At 32.8% G+C, this 15,207-nt stretch overlaps 2 protein-coding genes across 3 annotated transcripts; one reads left to right on the top strand and one right to left on the bottom strand.

Annotated features, from left to right (window-relative positions):
• Nucleotides 1-3,050: 3,050 nt before the first annotated feature.
• Nucleotides 3,051-5,453, bottom strand: LOC145006056 (protein LIKE COV 1-like). Of its 2 annotated transcripts, XM_078965148.1 has the most exons (8): nucleotides 5,070-5,453; nucleotides 4,510-4,566; nucleotides 4,317-4,369; nucleotides 4,118-4,227; nucleotides 3,871-4,038; nucleotides 3,688-3,785; nucleotides 3,464-3,590; nucleotides 3,051-3,343 (listed from the first exon to the last, which is right to left on the bottom strand). In XM_078965148.1, exons 1-8 carry the CDS (start codon nucleotides 5,205-5,207, stop codon nucleotides 3,249-3,251), a joined length of 846 nt encoding a protein of 281 aa, XP_078821274.1. In that variant the 5' UTR covers nucleotides 5,208-5,453; the 3' UTR covers nucleotides 3,051-3,248. The 2 variants fall into 2 exon arrangements, with proteins under 2 accessions (XP_078821274.1, XP_078821275.1); XM_078965149.1 differs by lacking the exon at nucleotides 4,510-4,566 and having other exon boundaries at nucleotides 5,070-5,449.
• Nucleotides 5,454-8,418: 2,965 nt separating this feature from the next.
• LOC145005131 (rop guanine nucleotide exchange factor 11-like) lies at nucleotides 8,419-11,319 on the top strand. Its single transcript, XM_078964183.1, has 7 exons — nucleotides 8,419-8,818; nucleotides 8,889-9,005; nucleotides 9,085-9,239; nucleotides 9,316-9,390; nucleotides 9,476-9,742; nucleotides 10,107-10,427; nucleotides 10,571-11,319. The coding sequence occupies exons 1-7, from the start codon at nucleotides 8,674-8,676 to the stop codon at nucleotides 10,907-10,909; spliced, it is 1,419 nt and encodes a 472-aa protein (XP_078820309.1). The 5' UTR covers nucleotides 8,419-8,673; the 3' UTR covers nucleotides 10,910-11,319.
• Nucleotides 11,320-15,207: the final 3,888 nt, after the last annotated feature.

Genomic DNA, 15,207 nt, shown 5'->3' with positions numbered 1-15,207 from the left:
TGTTGGTTCTATCGGGATCATGGAACCTTAAACAAAACATGTGTCAGTACTAGGAAGTGAAATTTCGGCTGAGTTTATTAATGGGCCCAGGCCCAAGAAAGATAACTAAAATATATAGAGTTATTTTATTTAAAAACGAGTTAAAATCGGGTTTAGGAAATTAGGAATTTAATTGTTAGTACTAGTTGAAAAGCTGTTAAAATTTATTGGTATTAATAAGTTAATTAATAAAAAATAATATTTGATAAAACTATCGAAAAAAATAGAAAACTAACTTACAACTATTTTCATGGCTTTTTAAAAATATATCAACTTTAAAAATAATAAAACTTGAAAAATAAGCTAGTTGTGACTCTTTGAAATTGTCAATAAATAAAGTGTCTATAACTTTATAAATTCTTTGTATTAAAGTTTAATATAGTTTTACAATAATTTTTGTTATAGCACATATATAAATAATAATTAGGGGCGTACATCAAACCGTCCAAACCACATAAACCGTTCGCAACACACCAAACCGCACCGCATAGCATGGTTTAGAATTTTTGTGGTGTGGTTTGCGGTTTCTAATTTTCTAAACCGCACTACATGGTGCGGTTTGCGGTTTTAACTATAAAACTGCGGTTCAAACTGCACCGTGTGTGTGTGTGTGTATATATATATATATATATATATATATATATATATATATATATATATATATATATATATATATACACATACACACACTCGGATTCGGTAATTCATATAGAAATATTTTTAGAAAAATTATATATGTCAAAATCATAAGTTAAAAGCTTAAGTTGATTGAAATATATAATAAATTAGATACATGTGAATAAACAAAAACTGAAAAACACATAATGGTCTCACTTCTTGAACAATTACTGAAAACTTAAGATATATATGTAGTAATAATCACATGTGTGTGTCTTAAGATATATGGGTAGTAATAATCACATGTGTGTGTTTGTTTTAAATAATAAATTGTTAAGTATATTATACATATTAATCACCGAGTTGACCGGATTTAACAACACTGCTCACTTCAATAAGGGGTCGATCGGGAAGTACTTGAAATTCTATAACTCGTATTGGTAAGGGGCCGAGTAGCGAGTACTCGAATGAGTAATCGGCCAACTCGGCGAATTTTACAACACTATATATATATATATATATATATATATATATATATATATATATATATATATATATATATATATATATATATATATATATATAAAAAGAAGTTTGTTTATTTAGTTTTATAAATAGAATTAGCATTGGGTGATTTTTGGTAACGAATTACAATTAAAGTTATTAAGAATTCATACTGAAAATGACATAATTATATGAGTTGCTGACTTACTATTATGCCGACCATGGAATCAAGAAATACAGTTACATTATATATGAAATTAATTAACTAAAGTATTAAACTTATACAAAAATAGATACTCTCAAATTCCTTTTTATGGGTTCTTTTTATCCGTTTTATATCACAAAAGGACCAAACCAACCTATATTTTCGGTTTTTTAAAAAGCTATACTGAAATCATCAAAATGTTCTTGTTTGTGAAAGTTATTAAGTAAACAACCGCACAAACTGCATGTTTATATCTCCAATAATAACTATTTGAATTCGAAAAAAAAAAGGACAAGGAAATGAGTTGGCAGGTCCGAAGGACCACCACAACCCCTAAAAATAGTTATGGACTTTTGGACTTTTTACCAATTTGAATTTCGAAACCCTCCTTTACAACTATAAAGAATTTAAGAATTTCCAACGTTTAGTTCTATTTTTCGGCGCATTATCCTTTGTTTAAAAATTTTCAAATTAGATCAAAATAAATTGATCAAATTTGATTTTGTATTGCGCCAATAACGGAAGCAAACAATGATCCTAATGAAATTCTCAAGAAGAATTAACAATACGGCCAAAAGAGATCTCTTAATTCTTGATGGACATTTACATAAATTCAAAACTTGAGACTTTTTTCCCTATTTAAAGAAAAGGTCCCTAAGGTTAACCCTTATTATCATAGTTGTCCCCTAGACTTGGAGGTTTAACCTAGTTTTTACCTACAATCTACATTTTGGCTTACAAACTTAGCCCAACAGATCACAATTGAAAAGTCAAACATATTTACTAAACTCAAACTCGAAAACAAAAACAATGGATAGTAAACCTATATGCAACTTCGGGTAACCAAAATGAACATCTATAAGTTCAACAACTTCTTCTTCATCTCTACCAAACATTTAACATCTATATCATGCTTATCAGACTGTGTGCAACCCCATATATATATATATATATATATATATATATATATATATATATATATATATATATATATATATATATATATATATATATATATATATATATATATATATACCTGTGCTTTGAAGAATGCTCTAAACCATACACATACCTACAATGTCGACCATGCGATCCTCTATTGGATAAACCAAAATCCCCACTAGTTGAGCCCTACCATCTTGCTAAACATATAAGCCACATATCACACCAAAACATTCGGTTTTAATATCATTTTAAATAAATTTTGAAAGCCACTTTTCAAATTGTGAAAACCCTTTAAACGAATATAAAAAATATCTTTGTAGTTAATCCTTACCGTTCGATTAAATATTTTTTTTGAAAGACAAACTAATTTACTCATAATCTACACCTTAATACTATCCATATGGTTATGTCTCAAATGAGGCTTAAACCTCAACATCCTCTAAAATCCTCTAAAAAGGGAGGACACAAATCGCACCTAAGCATTTGAAATAAAGCCCTTCAAATAAATTTTGCAATCCATTCTTCAAAATCTAAAAGCCCCTTAATTAAATATAAAAATTATATGTTGTTTTGTATATCAATATACTATTTAAGTGTTCAACACCACATAATTGCTTAAGAAGGTTTACGTGATCATTGACAGGTTGAATATTTAAATATCACCTAAAGATTGATTTGATCAAGTCCCCCATTTCTTAGCCTCTTTTTTAAACTCAACATTATTAACTATTACCCGATATAAAATCTTCAAAAATATGAATCAAAACTCATCAAATATCAACTAAAACTTACAATATTGAAGAAAATCTAGCTTTTATCTACATAATCTTTGGCTTTTTAGCTCTCCACTTGAAACTACATATGTATATAATAACAAACAACAAGAATTATAAGTCCTAACCACTATCTCATAATATGAATCAATGTCTGTTTCTGTTTAGCCTCTGTTGTTTCTAGCTCTCTCCACATTAAGACTTGAATCCAGTGTCGATAATATTTGTGGCATTGACATCCCCCCAGATACCACAATTTCTGCACCAAAAAACCACAAAAATTGTTCAATCTTTTTCTTTTTTTTACTTAATAAATAGACTGAATAAACCGTCTGATAATGGAAGGTTATTTTAGTCATTTAAGAAAGTTATGACTTACCGATTCCTTCACGAACAGATAAGTTGGGTCTGATTACATCCTTTGAATTGACCAAAAAGATATCACCAATGTAAAGATGATTGGTTGGAACATATACCGAATATAGCTCTTCTTCCCCTGAATAATTCTATATATAAAAAAAAAAAAAAAAAAACAATAATTAATTTTGTTATATTTTACTAATAACATACGAAATGATTAAAAAAGAGTGGAAACTTATAAACCTGGAGAGTGACAGATGAAGTAATGAAACCAAATGCATATTCACCAATACGAGGATGCCTAATGATTGCCACTTCTTTAAATGCTTGTGTGTTTTGATCTGACATATTATCAACAACAAATAATAATGTTTAGCAACTATATATTATATTATATATAAAAAATAAATAAAGAAATAAAGAAACCTGGAGAAATTGCAGCACTGATTTGTTTGGATGCATTGTAGATATGACGAACAAAAGGCATTCGTTTGATGAACCATTCTCCAAGGCTTAGAACAGATGCACCCAACCATGATGACATGAACACTCCAACAAAAAATATGAACATGATGGATGTTATAAATCCAACACCTAAATAAAATTCAAATTCATTAAAGTTTATTGGTTTAATCATTTAATTAGTTTTAGTAGTGATTAAAAATGTGCTTACCAAATATATCTATGCCGAGTTGCACGTAAATTGGAGAGAAAAATCCATCCACAAAATGTATAAACCACCATGTTATGTAGAAAGTTATAGCTATTGGCAATAGGATCACACTGCAAAAAAAATGAAATCTTTAAACATTAAAACTAAATCCGAAATGGCATTAAAAGGGCATTTTGGGTGTTGAAGGTATTGTGAATACCATCCGGTCATGAACTTTTTAGAAGCCCAACTTCTGACAACTTTGATGAAAGTCTACATGAAAAAGATGACATGAAAAATCTCATTAGAATAGGGTGATTGGAGATAGGTGGGATTTAGAGTGATGAGATTATAAGAAGAAAATCAGAGAGTAAATTCATATGATAATGGAATGCAATGATTCAATCCATCACCTTGTGTCTAAAAGTGTGTTCTTGTAGAAGACACAAATTACAAGAATGTCCCTGGTTCTGAAAGTTATAATCAATCCATTTCGATCATAGATTCATAGTGGATGAGGTAAAAGAAATTCAAACCAAACTACCAACGTCCCTCTTCACAATTCTTAAGTCTTAACCACTTCGCACCTAATTCTCTCTTGCTACATACGAGACTCATAGAATCATAGTCGAGTTATTCAATGGAATCCATCAATGATACCCAAAGAACGAATCAAGCATTCAATTCACTCCTGTAAAAGTTAAAAAGCCATAGCTATACCCCTAATCACATCCAATCTTGTATCCACAGAGAAAAACTAATAACTAAATGATGTAATAGAAACTTAGAAAGCACAATGAACAAAAACCCATTACGATCCTATAAGAAGTTCAGATAATAAAGGGAATTCACCTAAAACCCTAACAGGGCGCAGTTAGCTTCATAATCCAAAGCCCAACTAAGCAATCAAATCGAACATAGGATCATATAGAAATTTAAAAGTATAGTTAGCTAGCGAGAGAAAGAAAGAGACCTCTCGGCCGGCGTGATGAGACGATGAATTGGAAGAAGGCGAGGGTTTTGAAGACGCGTCGTCGTCATCGTCAACTGTATTGGCGACAGGTATAAGCAGCTCTCGATCTCTGCTACTCGGAGATTTTTCATCGCCCATTACTTTCTCTCTCTCTCTCTACTTTCTCTCTCTAAGACTTTCTCTTGAAATTGAAATTCATTAAAAGAGAGATTGTGTTCAAGTAATATACCAGCTTACATATTGAATTTTATATTGAAACTATAGCAGGGTGTATGTGAAGAATTCAAGAAATTTGTTGGTAGTATAAAAGGGGCGGAAAGTTCAACGCTGAAAGCTACAAATTAGAAATTGTAAACCCTAGGAATTTTGATATATGCAAAACCGGGGAAAGTGTTTTCATGGGCGAATGCTCTCAACAAGAAGTCAACGGGGGATAGGAATGAGTCTACCTCTAATTAGATGGATAAATGGTTAATCATAAAAATATCATAGGATTTATGAAGAATTAATAAAAATAATCCATCTTAAAAAAATCAACCTTCTATATATTTTAAAATTAAGATTTTACTCGTAAACAAATATATAGGATAATGACTTGATTAAGCTTTCGGTTAAAATTACCATTCCGTTGGGACAAACCTCAAACTTTTTGCTAGGATTAGTCTTCGTAGTTGATGTTAAATTCGAGAAGGATGTCCACAATCACAAAGATTTGTATTATCAAATATCTTATGTGTCTTTGAAACCATTCGGTTGGGAAAAACCCCATACTTTTTGCTAAGATTCGTCTTCGTAGTTGATGTCAAATTCGAGAAGGATGTCTATAGCCACAAGGGTTTGTATCATCAAATATCTTACGTGTCTTTGAAATGTGTGAGTATGAGTTGCAGATCATCGATTTAGTAGAAGAAGAAGCAACCAGAGGAGAATGAAATGTTAGAAATAGTATTTAATGTCATTAATTATTTTGGTAATATTTCTAATAATAGCAGAGTCATTTTAGGTTGGCCACATGACCCAAATAACATAAAGGAATGAAGTTTAATAATATGTTAATTTATTAAGGAATTAACAAATTAATTAGAAACTATTTTGATAAATTAATTAAAAGGATTTAATTAATTTAAAGAGGTTGAATATTAATTAATTATAAGGGTTAATTGCAATATTCTAGAACCTCCTAGAAGACATATGGTGGATGGTTTTGATGCCCTGAGGATAGGGGTAGAGTTGGTTTGAATCAAATAAGGAACTATATAGGTTGTATCCATTTGTGGTTCTAATAGCTACCTATAAATTGAACGTTAGGGTAAAGCATTTAGCCGATTATTCCTCTCTCCAAATTCACCCAATCTCTTTCTCATCCTCTCCATAACCAAATTTTCATTCCCTCTCATAAGGTTCTTGAGTTTTTGAATAAACCTTAATTTGTGGGATCTTCCTTTTTGCAATTTTGTGTGTGAGTCTGATTACATTACATGGATTCTCCTTTGGATCCTTCATCTTGAAACTAAGTTGGCACGTACGAGATCACAAGGAAGTGAACATGAGGTTAGTAATTGTTTCTATTAAGTTTTTTCAAAGTGTGATGTTATAATTGTAAAACATAGATTCTATGTTGCATGTGCACTTAGGTATATCAACTTTTAATTTTTTCCACTACCTATGTAATGCATACTTGATGCTAATAATCCCTAACAATAGTATCAGAGCCTAATTGTTTTAATTATGATACAAAACTTTGTGAAAAAACGAAAATCGAAAAGAAACCTATCAATCGCAGGCACAACACGCCCTCTGTTTGGCACGACGCGCTTATTGGGTTTTTATTTTTTCGGGATTTTTACTGATTTCAAAAATCTGGGGATAAACCTCATTTTCAAAATATTATTTTAAACGGATAAATCTGAATATTTAAATATGATGAATAATTTGAAATATTATTTAATTGGAATATTAAATTTAAATGTTTAATTAATTATATTTGAATATTCTTTAAACCAAATTAAAATTTGAAACAATTTAGTTAGGGCTATAAACGAACCAAACGAACATAAACAAGGTCTTGTTCATGTTCGTTCGTTTTAATTAGCCGAACAATAAACGAACACGAACGGATAAACGAACGGGATTTTCTTGTTCATGTTCGTTCGTTTAAGAAATTACTTTGTTCATGTTCGTTCATTTATGTTCTTGAACATGCTAAACGCACATAAACGAATAAAGATAAAAAAACACAATTGAATATATATGAATATAAACGAACATATAATATAGCAATATCATAAAAAATAATTGAATATAGATGAATATAAATAAACTTAAACGAACGAACGTTCACGAACATAAATGAACGAACGAGACCATTGTTCATGTTCGTTCGTTTAACTAAACGAATGATAATTTTTGTTCATGTTCGTTCATTTATTAAATAAACGAACTTCCAAACAGTTCACGAACGGTTCGCCGAACGTTCAGTTTGTTTACAGCCCTAAATTTAGTGGGGGTGTTCACGATCTTGCGGCTAGAGCTTTCATCAATAGTGTTACTTTGGCCAGTAGTGAGTTGGCTATTAGATGAAACAGTTTAGTTCCCATGAAACTGAACATCTTACATTGAGGAGTTTTATTGAATATGATTATTGATTCTCACCCATGATAACCTTTCGAACAAAGGTATTGATCTAGAATATATTATGTGCCTTATTTTGTGGTTTGGCTATGGAAACCGTTAGCCACTTATTATTATTTTTTTGTTCGGAGTTGTGGACATTTGGAAGCTCATTACAACATGGTGGGGGTATTGTGTGTCCTCTTGTCTCGACTTTGGGCTCTTTGATCAATTGGACGAATCGCCTGAAGCTCAATAGTGGACAAAAGAAATATTTTGATGCAGTCATAATTACAACAATTTGGGTCTTATGGAAATTTCGTAACAATTTGATTTTTGCAATAAAAAAACCCAAAATACCAAGGTTGTTTTATGATAGTTTCGTTTTTGTTTTTTTATTATTAGTAATAATAGAAGTAAAAAGTATAGCTCTAGTTGGATTGAATGGTTGCATGGTCCTTTTTTTGCTTTCTATAACTTTGTAATTTTGATCTATCTCCAATTGCTAGTTTTAACCCATTTATGCCTTTCTAAAAAACCTTAATTAGAAACTAAAATTACAATTGGATTGTTGTACCCTTCACAAAATAATTCTGAAACACCTTAATTTTGTGTTCCTAAATGTCGGGTAGGGTAGCCAAACAATTGATGACACATAGAAAAACCATCCATTCAAGAAACACAAACTTGTGTTTCATAAAAACATGCACCCCACAAATTGAAGAGCTCCATGAGGTTTCTAAAATTAGAAAGACCACAAACAAAAAAATGGGACGAAACAAACACAAAAAACGATCAAAAAAACAAATTCTTGCCATTCAACCAATCAAGAATGCATTCTTTTTTCCCAAAAATATGTTTTAGAAATTTCCCACTAATATCTTTAAGAAAAGTGGGTTTTTATTGTTTTTATAGGCTTGTATAGATTCAAACCATGCATAATCCCTTGATTAATCTCTGGTAAAATCCAAAGAAAAGCAGAACTTGTAAGAAAATGGCCGAAGAAGAGAAAACATCGGAAGTCCCTGAGAAAGAAACGATGGTTGTGGAACAATCTGCAGATGTTAAATCGACCGAAAGCACATCAGATTTAGAAAACAGTACAAAACCAGAAACCGCTAAGGAAAAGCCAAAAACGGGTAAGCTTTTAACAAATTCATGTTTCCCTCGCTGATTATTTCTAAACAAAATTGTTTTTATTTTCTATAGATCTAGAACAGATGAGAGAAAAGTTTTCTAAGCTGCTTTTAGGAGAGGATATGTCAGGTGGAGGAAAGGGTGTTTCATCAGCTTTGGCTCTAACGAATGCCATTACAAATCTTGCTGGTAATGAATCCGAATAGTTTACAAGTTAATTCGTTAAAACATAATCATTTTTCTTCATCTTTTTGTGGGAAATCTGTAGCTTCGGTGTTCGGGGAACAACATAAACTAGGACCAATGAAAGAAGATTCAAAAAAGAGGTGGAGAAAAGAAGTAGATTGGCTACTATCGATCACCGATCATATCGTCGAGTTTGTTCCCGTTCAACACACAGCAAGAGATGGATCAAATATGGAGGTCCTAATAATGTGTGTGCATGTTTTAGTGTGTGTTTTTGTAGCTAAGTTTCCTAATATACAATTCAGACATGCAGATTATGGTGACGAAACAAAGAAAAGATCTTCTCATGAACATTCCTGCTCTAAAAAAGCTTGACAAGATGCTCACTGTAATGATACCAAACTCCTGAAATCTCCATATTTATTCATTTCACCCGTTTTAGTAAACCTATTGAAGTTGTTTATATGTTTCAGGATTGTTTAGACAATTTCAAGGATCAAAAAGAATTCTGGTATGTATCTAAAGATGCGAATGAATCAGAAAAAGGAGTGCAAAGAAACGATAAATGGTGGCTACCAACGGTGAAGGTTCCTCCGGGAGGGTTGTCGGAAGAATCAAGAAAATGGATGCAGAAGCAAAAAGATTGCGCGAATCAAGTTCTGAAAGCTTCCATGGCTATAAATGCTGAAGTTCTTGGAGAAATGGAGATTCCTGAGAATTATATCGAAACTCTCCCTAAGGTATAACCCATAATACATGAAGGATACAACTAAATATGCAACGTGTACAACCCTGGAAAGCTGAACTGCCTACATTTTTTAAACAGACCGAAAGCATCTATGATCGATTTCCATTCTTGCAGACGTTAGCTTCAATGTTTCAGTGGTTAGCTTCATGGGTTGTACACCGTGTATGTACACATGGTACTCTTCCTTTCTATTCCCTACTTGGTTTTAGTGTTAACAAAAACGATTTGACTAAGGTTACAAAATAAGTAATTCTTTTGTCCATTTTTTCATAAACAATTAAACCCGTAATGTTATCTTGATTGAGTGCTGACATGATAAATGAAACAATATATTAATGCATTGAAAATGATTACAGAATGCTCGAGATAGCCTGGGTGATGTGACTTATAAGAGCCTTACAGTCGAGTTCTTCGACCCAGGGCAATTCCTAGCATCTGTGGACTTGTCATCAGAACATAAAATACTTGATCTAAAGAACAAAATGGAAGCTTCGGTGGTCATATGGAAGAGAAAAATGCATCAAAAAGAGTCAAGATCTTCATGGGGTGCATCTGCAAAAATGGAAAGGAGGGAACTTTTCGAAGAGAGAGCTGAAACTATTTTAATCCTTATCAAACAACGCTTCCCGGGACTTCCTCAATCGTCACTAGACATCTGCAAAATCGAGTCGAATAGAGTATGAACACTAAAAAACCGCATATTTCGTTCTCCTGTTCTTGTTCAATGGCTAAAGATTTGTCAACAGTCGAACATATATCTTTATGTCTGTTTGACTGCTGACAATAACCAAACCATAAATTTACGGGTTTTTTTAAACAGGATGTCGGCCTTGCGGTTTTGGAGAGCTATTCACGGGTATTAGAGAGTTTGGCGAACACGGTGATGAACCGTATAGAGGATGTACTTTATGCAGATGACTTGGCACAAAATTCATCGGAAAACAACACGAAATCATCACCATCAGATCAAACTCAGGGGAACAAAACTCCGAACGGAACACCTACGACAATATCGGATATCATGGGGTGGGGGTCAGATCAAGGAGAAAATGAGATAACAGAAGAGTTTTTAGATAACAAATTGATGGGGGAAACAACCAATGATATGTTTACAAGAAAACCTACAAGCATTTTGACCAATCATATATGGAAAAGCTAGCGGTTGACATATATTAAGAAGCTGGAAATCACGTCAATAGTCACATTGGAAACAAGGAAAGATTGGACAAAAGATGAATACTAGGAATACAAGAGGATTATGCATTTATGCCCGTTAAACGCGAAAATATTTGCAATGACTCAAAAAGAGTATATTCGCTCATGAAAAACTCTTTTCCTTCATACTTGAATCAGAAGGACGAGTTTGTGGATATTAACTTTAGTTATGTTGTTTCTTAGAACATATTAACATCTCCCGATGTGCTTGTTGTATACTGAGTAGGTTATACAAATATTATAGTTCCATGTAGATGGGGAACAAAACTTTTCAATGTCTAATATACCAACACATAATGAGGTTGTAAAGAGCTGGAAAAATAAGTTGGGTTCCCACCATACATATATAAAAACCATGGCAGTTCATTGTATTTTTATTGAAGTAGTCAGTCACATGCGCATCACTCGTATGACAACCCGAAATTTCTTTTCTGTACAACCATTCACTTCAATAAGAGTCAAAACGGATTCTGCTAACTTTCGAACTTTTTGGGATAAGTTTGAGTATTTTAAAGTTAGTACATCAAGAGATATCAGAAGAGAGGATACCCTAGGGTTTATTATGTAGCAATACGTGCCCAAAACTTCAAGAGTTTGGAGTTTACGGTCCAAAATGGTATTGGGACCGTAAACCCTAAAGGCTATATAAGTAAGACTTAGCCATTTTTAGTTCATTTCTTCCATTTCAACTAGAGAAAACCCGATTTCTCTCCCAAGGATCTTCAACCGTTCGCCCCTAATTGTAAGTACTTCAACCCTAGAGTGTATTAAATTGTATTACATGCCTAGATATCATTGAAATCCTCCAAAAATCACAAGGACAAGGTGTTTACGGCCCAAGATCTTCTTGGACCGTAAACACTAAATATGGTGCCAAAGTGTGCCCTATGTCCTTGCAAACCTTGCAAACAAACCTAGAACCTTACCTTGATATGTTTAGCACATAAAAGTCACCAAAATACCCCATTTTGATGTGTTTACGGTTTGGGAAACCTCCCAAAACCGTAAACACCTCAAATGCATGTTTTGATGCCCCAAACTCTTTCCTTAAGCCTAGAAACTAGCCTAGACCTTTACCTTGAAGTGTTTAAAACTTGAAAACATCATTTGACCATAAACCATTTGGGTTTACGACCGTAAACCCAAAGTTAAAAGGTCCAAAAACCATAAACCCTATAAAGGAGTGATATGTTGCCCTAAACACTTCCTAAGGCTTAACCATGAAGTATGATTGCTTAGTATGACTTTGAAGGCTTCAGAACTCAAAATGGTCAAAGAGTAATGAGTTTACGACCGTAAACTCATGAGTTTACTCAATGAGTGATGGTCACAAGACCTTAAACTCATGATTTGGTCATTCCACTTCCCTTTGATGAATCACATGTGATTCCAACACTTAACCAAGGTGTTTCCTAGTCCCGGAAGGTGTTTCCTTTCATATAGTTGTTTATAAACACTATATTCATGTCAATATGTGTCCTTATATGTCATTTAGGACTTGTTGTGTCTCGGGACTTCATTCGTGGAACTTCTCATCCGTATGCGCATACCTGTTTGAATCACTCACATCAGGTGAGTTCATACCCCATAATGAATCTTTTAACTGTTTTAAATTGTTTAGGGGGGGGGGGGGGGAATACAAGTTGAACACAATGATAATTGTGTAAATGTTTGTTGTTAAACATCTTTCAAAATGTTACTTATGTTAATTATAAGTTGTCAATACAATTCAAAACTCTTTAAAGTTATGTTACTTTATAGTTACACAAAACTCCGTTTTTAAAGTACAAGCATAACTTAGTAGATAAATGAGTCTTTTCAATAACAGTACATGTAGAACATTAGTAAACTATAATAAGCATAGTTTAGGAAAATACTATTCATTACTTCTAGTACAATGAAGCACACAAAGAGTCAGTTCATGCAAGAATCAAACAAACAGTGAAGAGAATCAAACAATATCATACAGAACATGTAGTAAAGGGTTACAAAACAAAACAGAACATAACAAACAAGTTAGGTTGCTATAGCATGAGAACACACAAACAGGATCTAATTATACCAATGAATCACTAACTCATTGTTTTAAACAAAAGGTGATAGTTATATTGGGTATACATGATCATATAACTTTAATGTGAATTACATGGCTTGCAAGAAATTGCGGGGGTCGCGTTTGGTTCCATAAATCTATTGACAAGGAGAGCGTTTAGTAGGGGTTCTAGCCTTCACATTATGACCGTAATAAAACAAATATGTTTTTAGGTTATTTAGTACATCCGTATGTCATTATAAACGACATCTGTGTACTTACTTTCCCATTACTTTCATAAAGTGACACTACCACTTGAAAGTTGAACTATTTTCTAGTCAAGATAGTTATAAACTAGGGAAATATACATTTTACAAATCGACAAAGGAACAGTCGGGTCTAGCACAGAACAGAAGATGCCTTGGTAGAATGCTATGATTAAAGGATAGGACCATAATGCTAGACTTATGATTCCTTAATGTATACATCATAGGATATATATATATATATATATATATATATATATATATATATATATATATATATATATATATATATCAATAGGTTCCGACAGCTGATAGGATGTGTGCTCTTCTCTTCATGTCCTATCCTCGTTGGGTTGGGGACTTGGAACAAGTTCACTCAATCTATTATCTACCCGATCCTATATATATTTATGCTTAGTATACATTAAGTCATCATAAGGGTACTAGGTATGGATCAGGTTATAGGACACAAAGTCGAAGCACAGTTTTTATAGTACAAAAATTACTTTTCAAAGTCAGTACTTTTGTTATACAAACTAGAGATATCTCAGATAAGGGCTTAATCCATTTTATTAAGTTAGTACAATTCTAAAAGACTTTATGTGAGTAACTCTATAATACCTTAGTTTATACACCATGTTGATATATAAAACTAATACCCAATAGGCAGTTAAATGTGTGTTTTCCACCTTACCTCCTGTTCCCTGTTGGATTGTGGACTTAGGGCAGATTTACTCAATTAACTTTCTACTCGATATCAAATTATATACAACAGTATAAACAAAGCTATTATAAAAGTAGTCACTGAGGTCAATATTTTACTATAAGAAATATAAGTTTTCTTAATAGGACTTTTCATTAGATATAAAGGAACCATTACAAATAACTCCATGAGTAATAAGTGATTACACCAGGGTTATTTATGACAATTATCTAACAACCAATGGAATGTGTGCTATCCGCCTTACTTTCTGTTCCCCGTTGGGTTGTGAGCTTAGGGCAGATGCGCACAATCGATTGTTTGTTTACTCTGAGTTATAAATAACTTGTAACAACTTAGTACCCATAGAAAGGCTTGTAGTGTTATTTTACTTAACTTTCATTCAAGTAGGAAATATATGATTTTCTAGAGGAACAGGCGAACTTTTCAAAATAGAACTTACAGTACATCACTTTTACATATACATTTTCAACAACGCTTTACAACTTACTCACATCACTAAAATCTTATGAACTCACCAACTTAATTGTTGATCAACTCTTTCAAATAACTTGTATTCTCAGGAGACTATTAGACAGGTGCTCGTGTTGGGGATTCAGAAGATGGAGCATTATAGCTTCAAGACTTGTTTTGTTATTTGTGTATGAATTCTATGTTTTGTGAACACACACATTGTAAACACTTTCTTTCTAAATGAAATGGTTGCTCATTGCTTGCTTACCATATAAGACCAAACAGAGTGGACTCGCTGAACACCGGGCCGACCACTCAATATGCCGAGATCGGTTTGTAACGTCCCATTTTCGCAAAAAAAAAGTTTTCATTTTTATCATAAAAAACTTCCCAATTATAAATCTTGTTTTAAGAAAACCATTTATTCCAAATTACATTTATCAAAAATCATAGTAATATGATAAAAGCGGAATTCTCAATGCTGCTGATGAGGGTGTATAGTCCCACTTTCACCTTCCCACGATCTGAAAGAACTTGAAACATAAAAAATTGGGTAAGCATAAAGCTTAGTGAGTTTCCCCAAGATACTCATACAACAAACATACTAGCATGCATATCGGGTCCACAATCATCAGATTGGATTACCCCGGGTATGTTGGCATGCCACCTCAACCCAACCGCTCTTTCCAAACCTCTGTGCCTACGACTTACAGTCGGACCACACCTGGTATCTTGGCCTACAACACAGAACATGACTGCCTCAGCCTAAC

This window comes from Lactuca saligna, chromosome 7 (assembly GCF_052625555.1).
Source record: "Lactuca saligna cultivar CGN05327 chromosome 7, ASM5262555v1, whole genome shotgun sequence".
Lineage (NCBI taxonomy): Eukaryota > Viridiplantae > Streptophyta > Magnoliopsida > Asterales > Asteraceae > Lactuca > Lactuca saligna.
The sequence above is the reverse complement of the archived record's forward strand: the minus strand, read 5'-3'. Positions and strand labels throughout refer to the sequence as shown.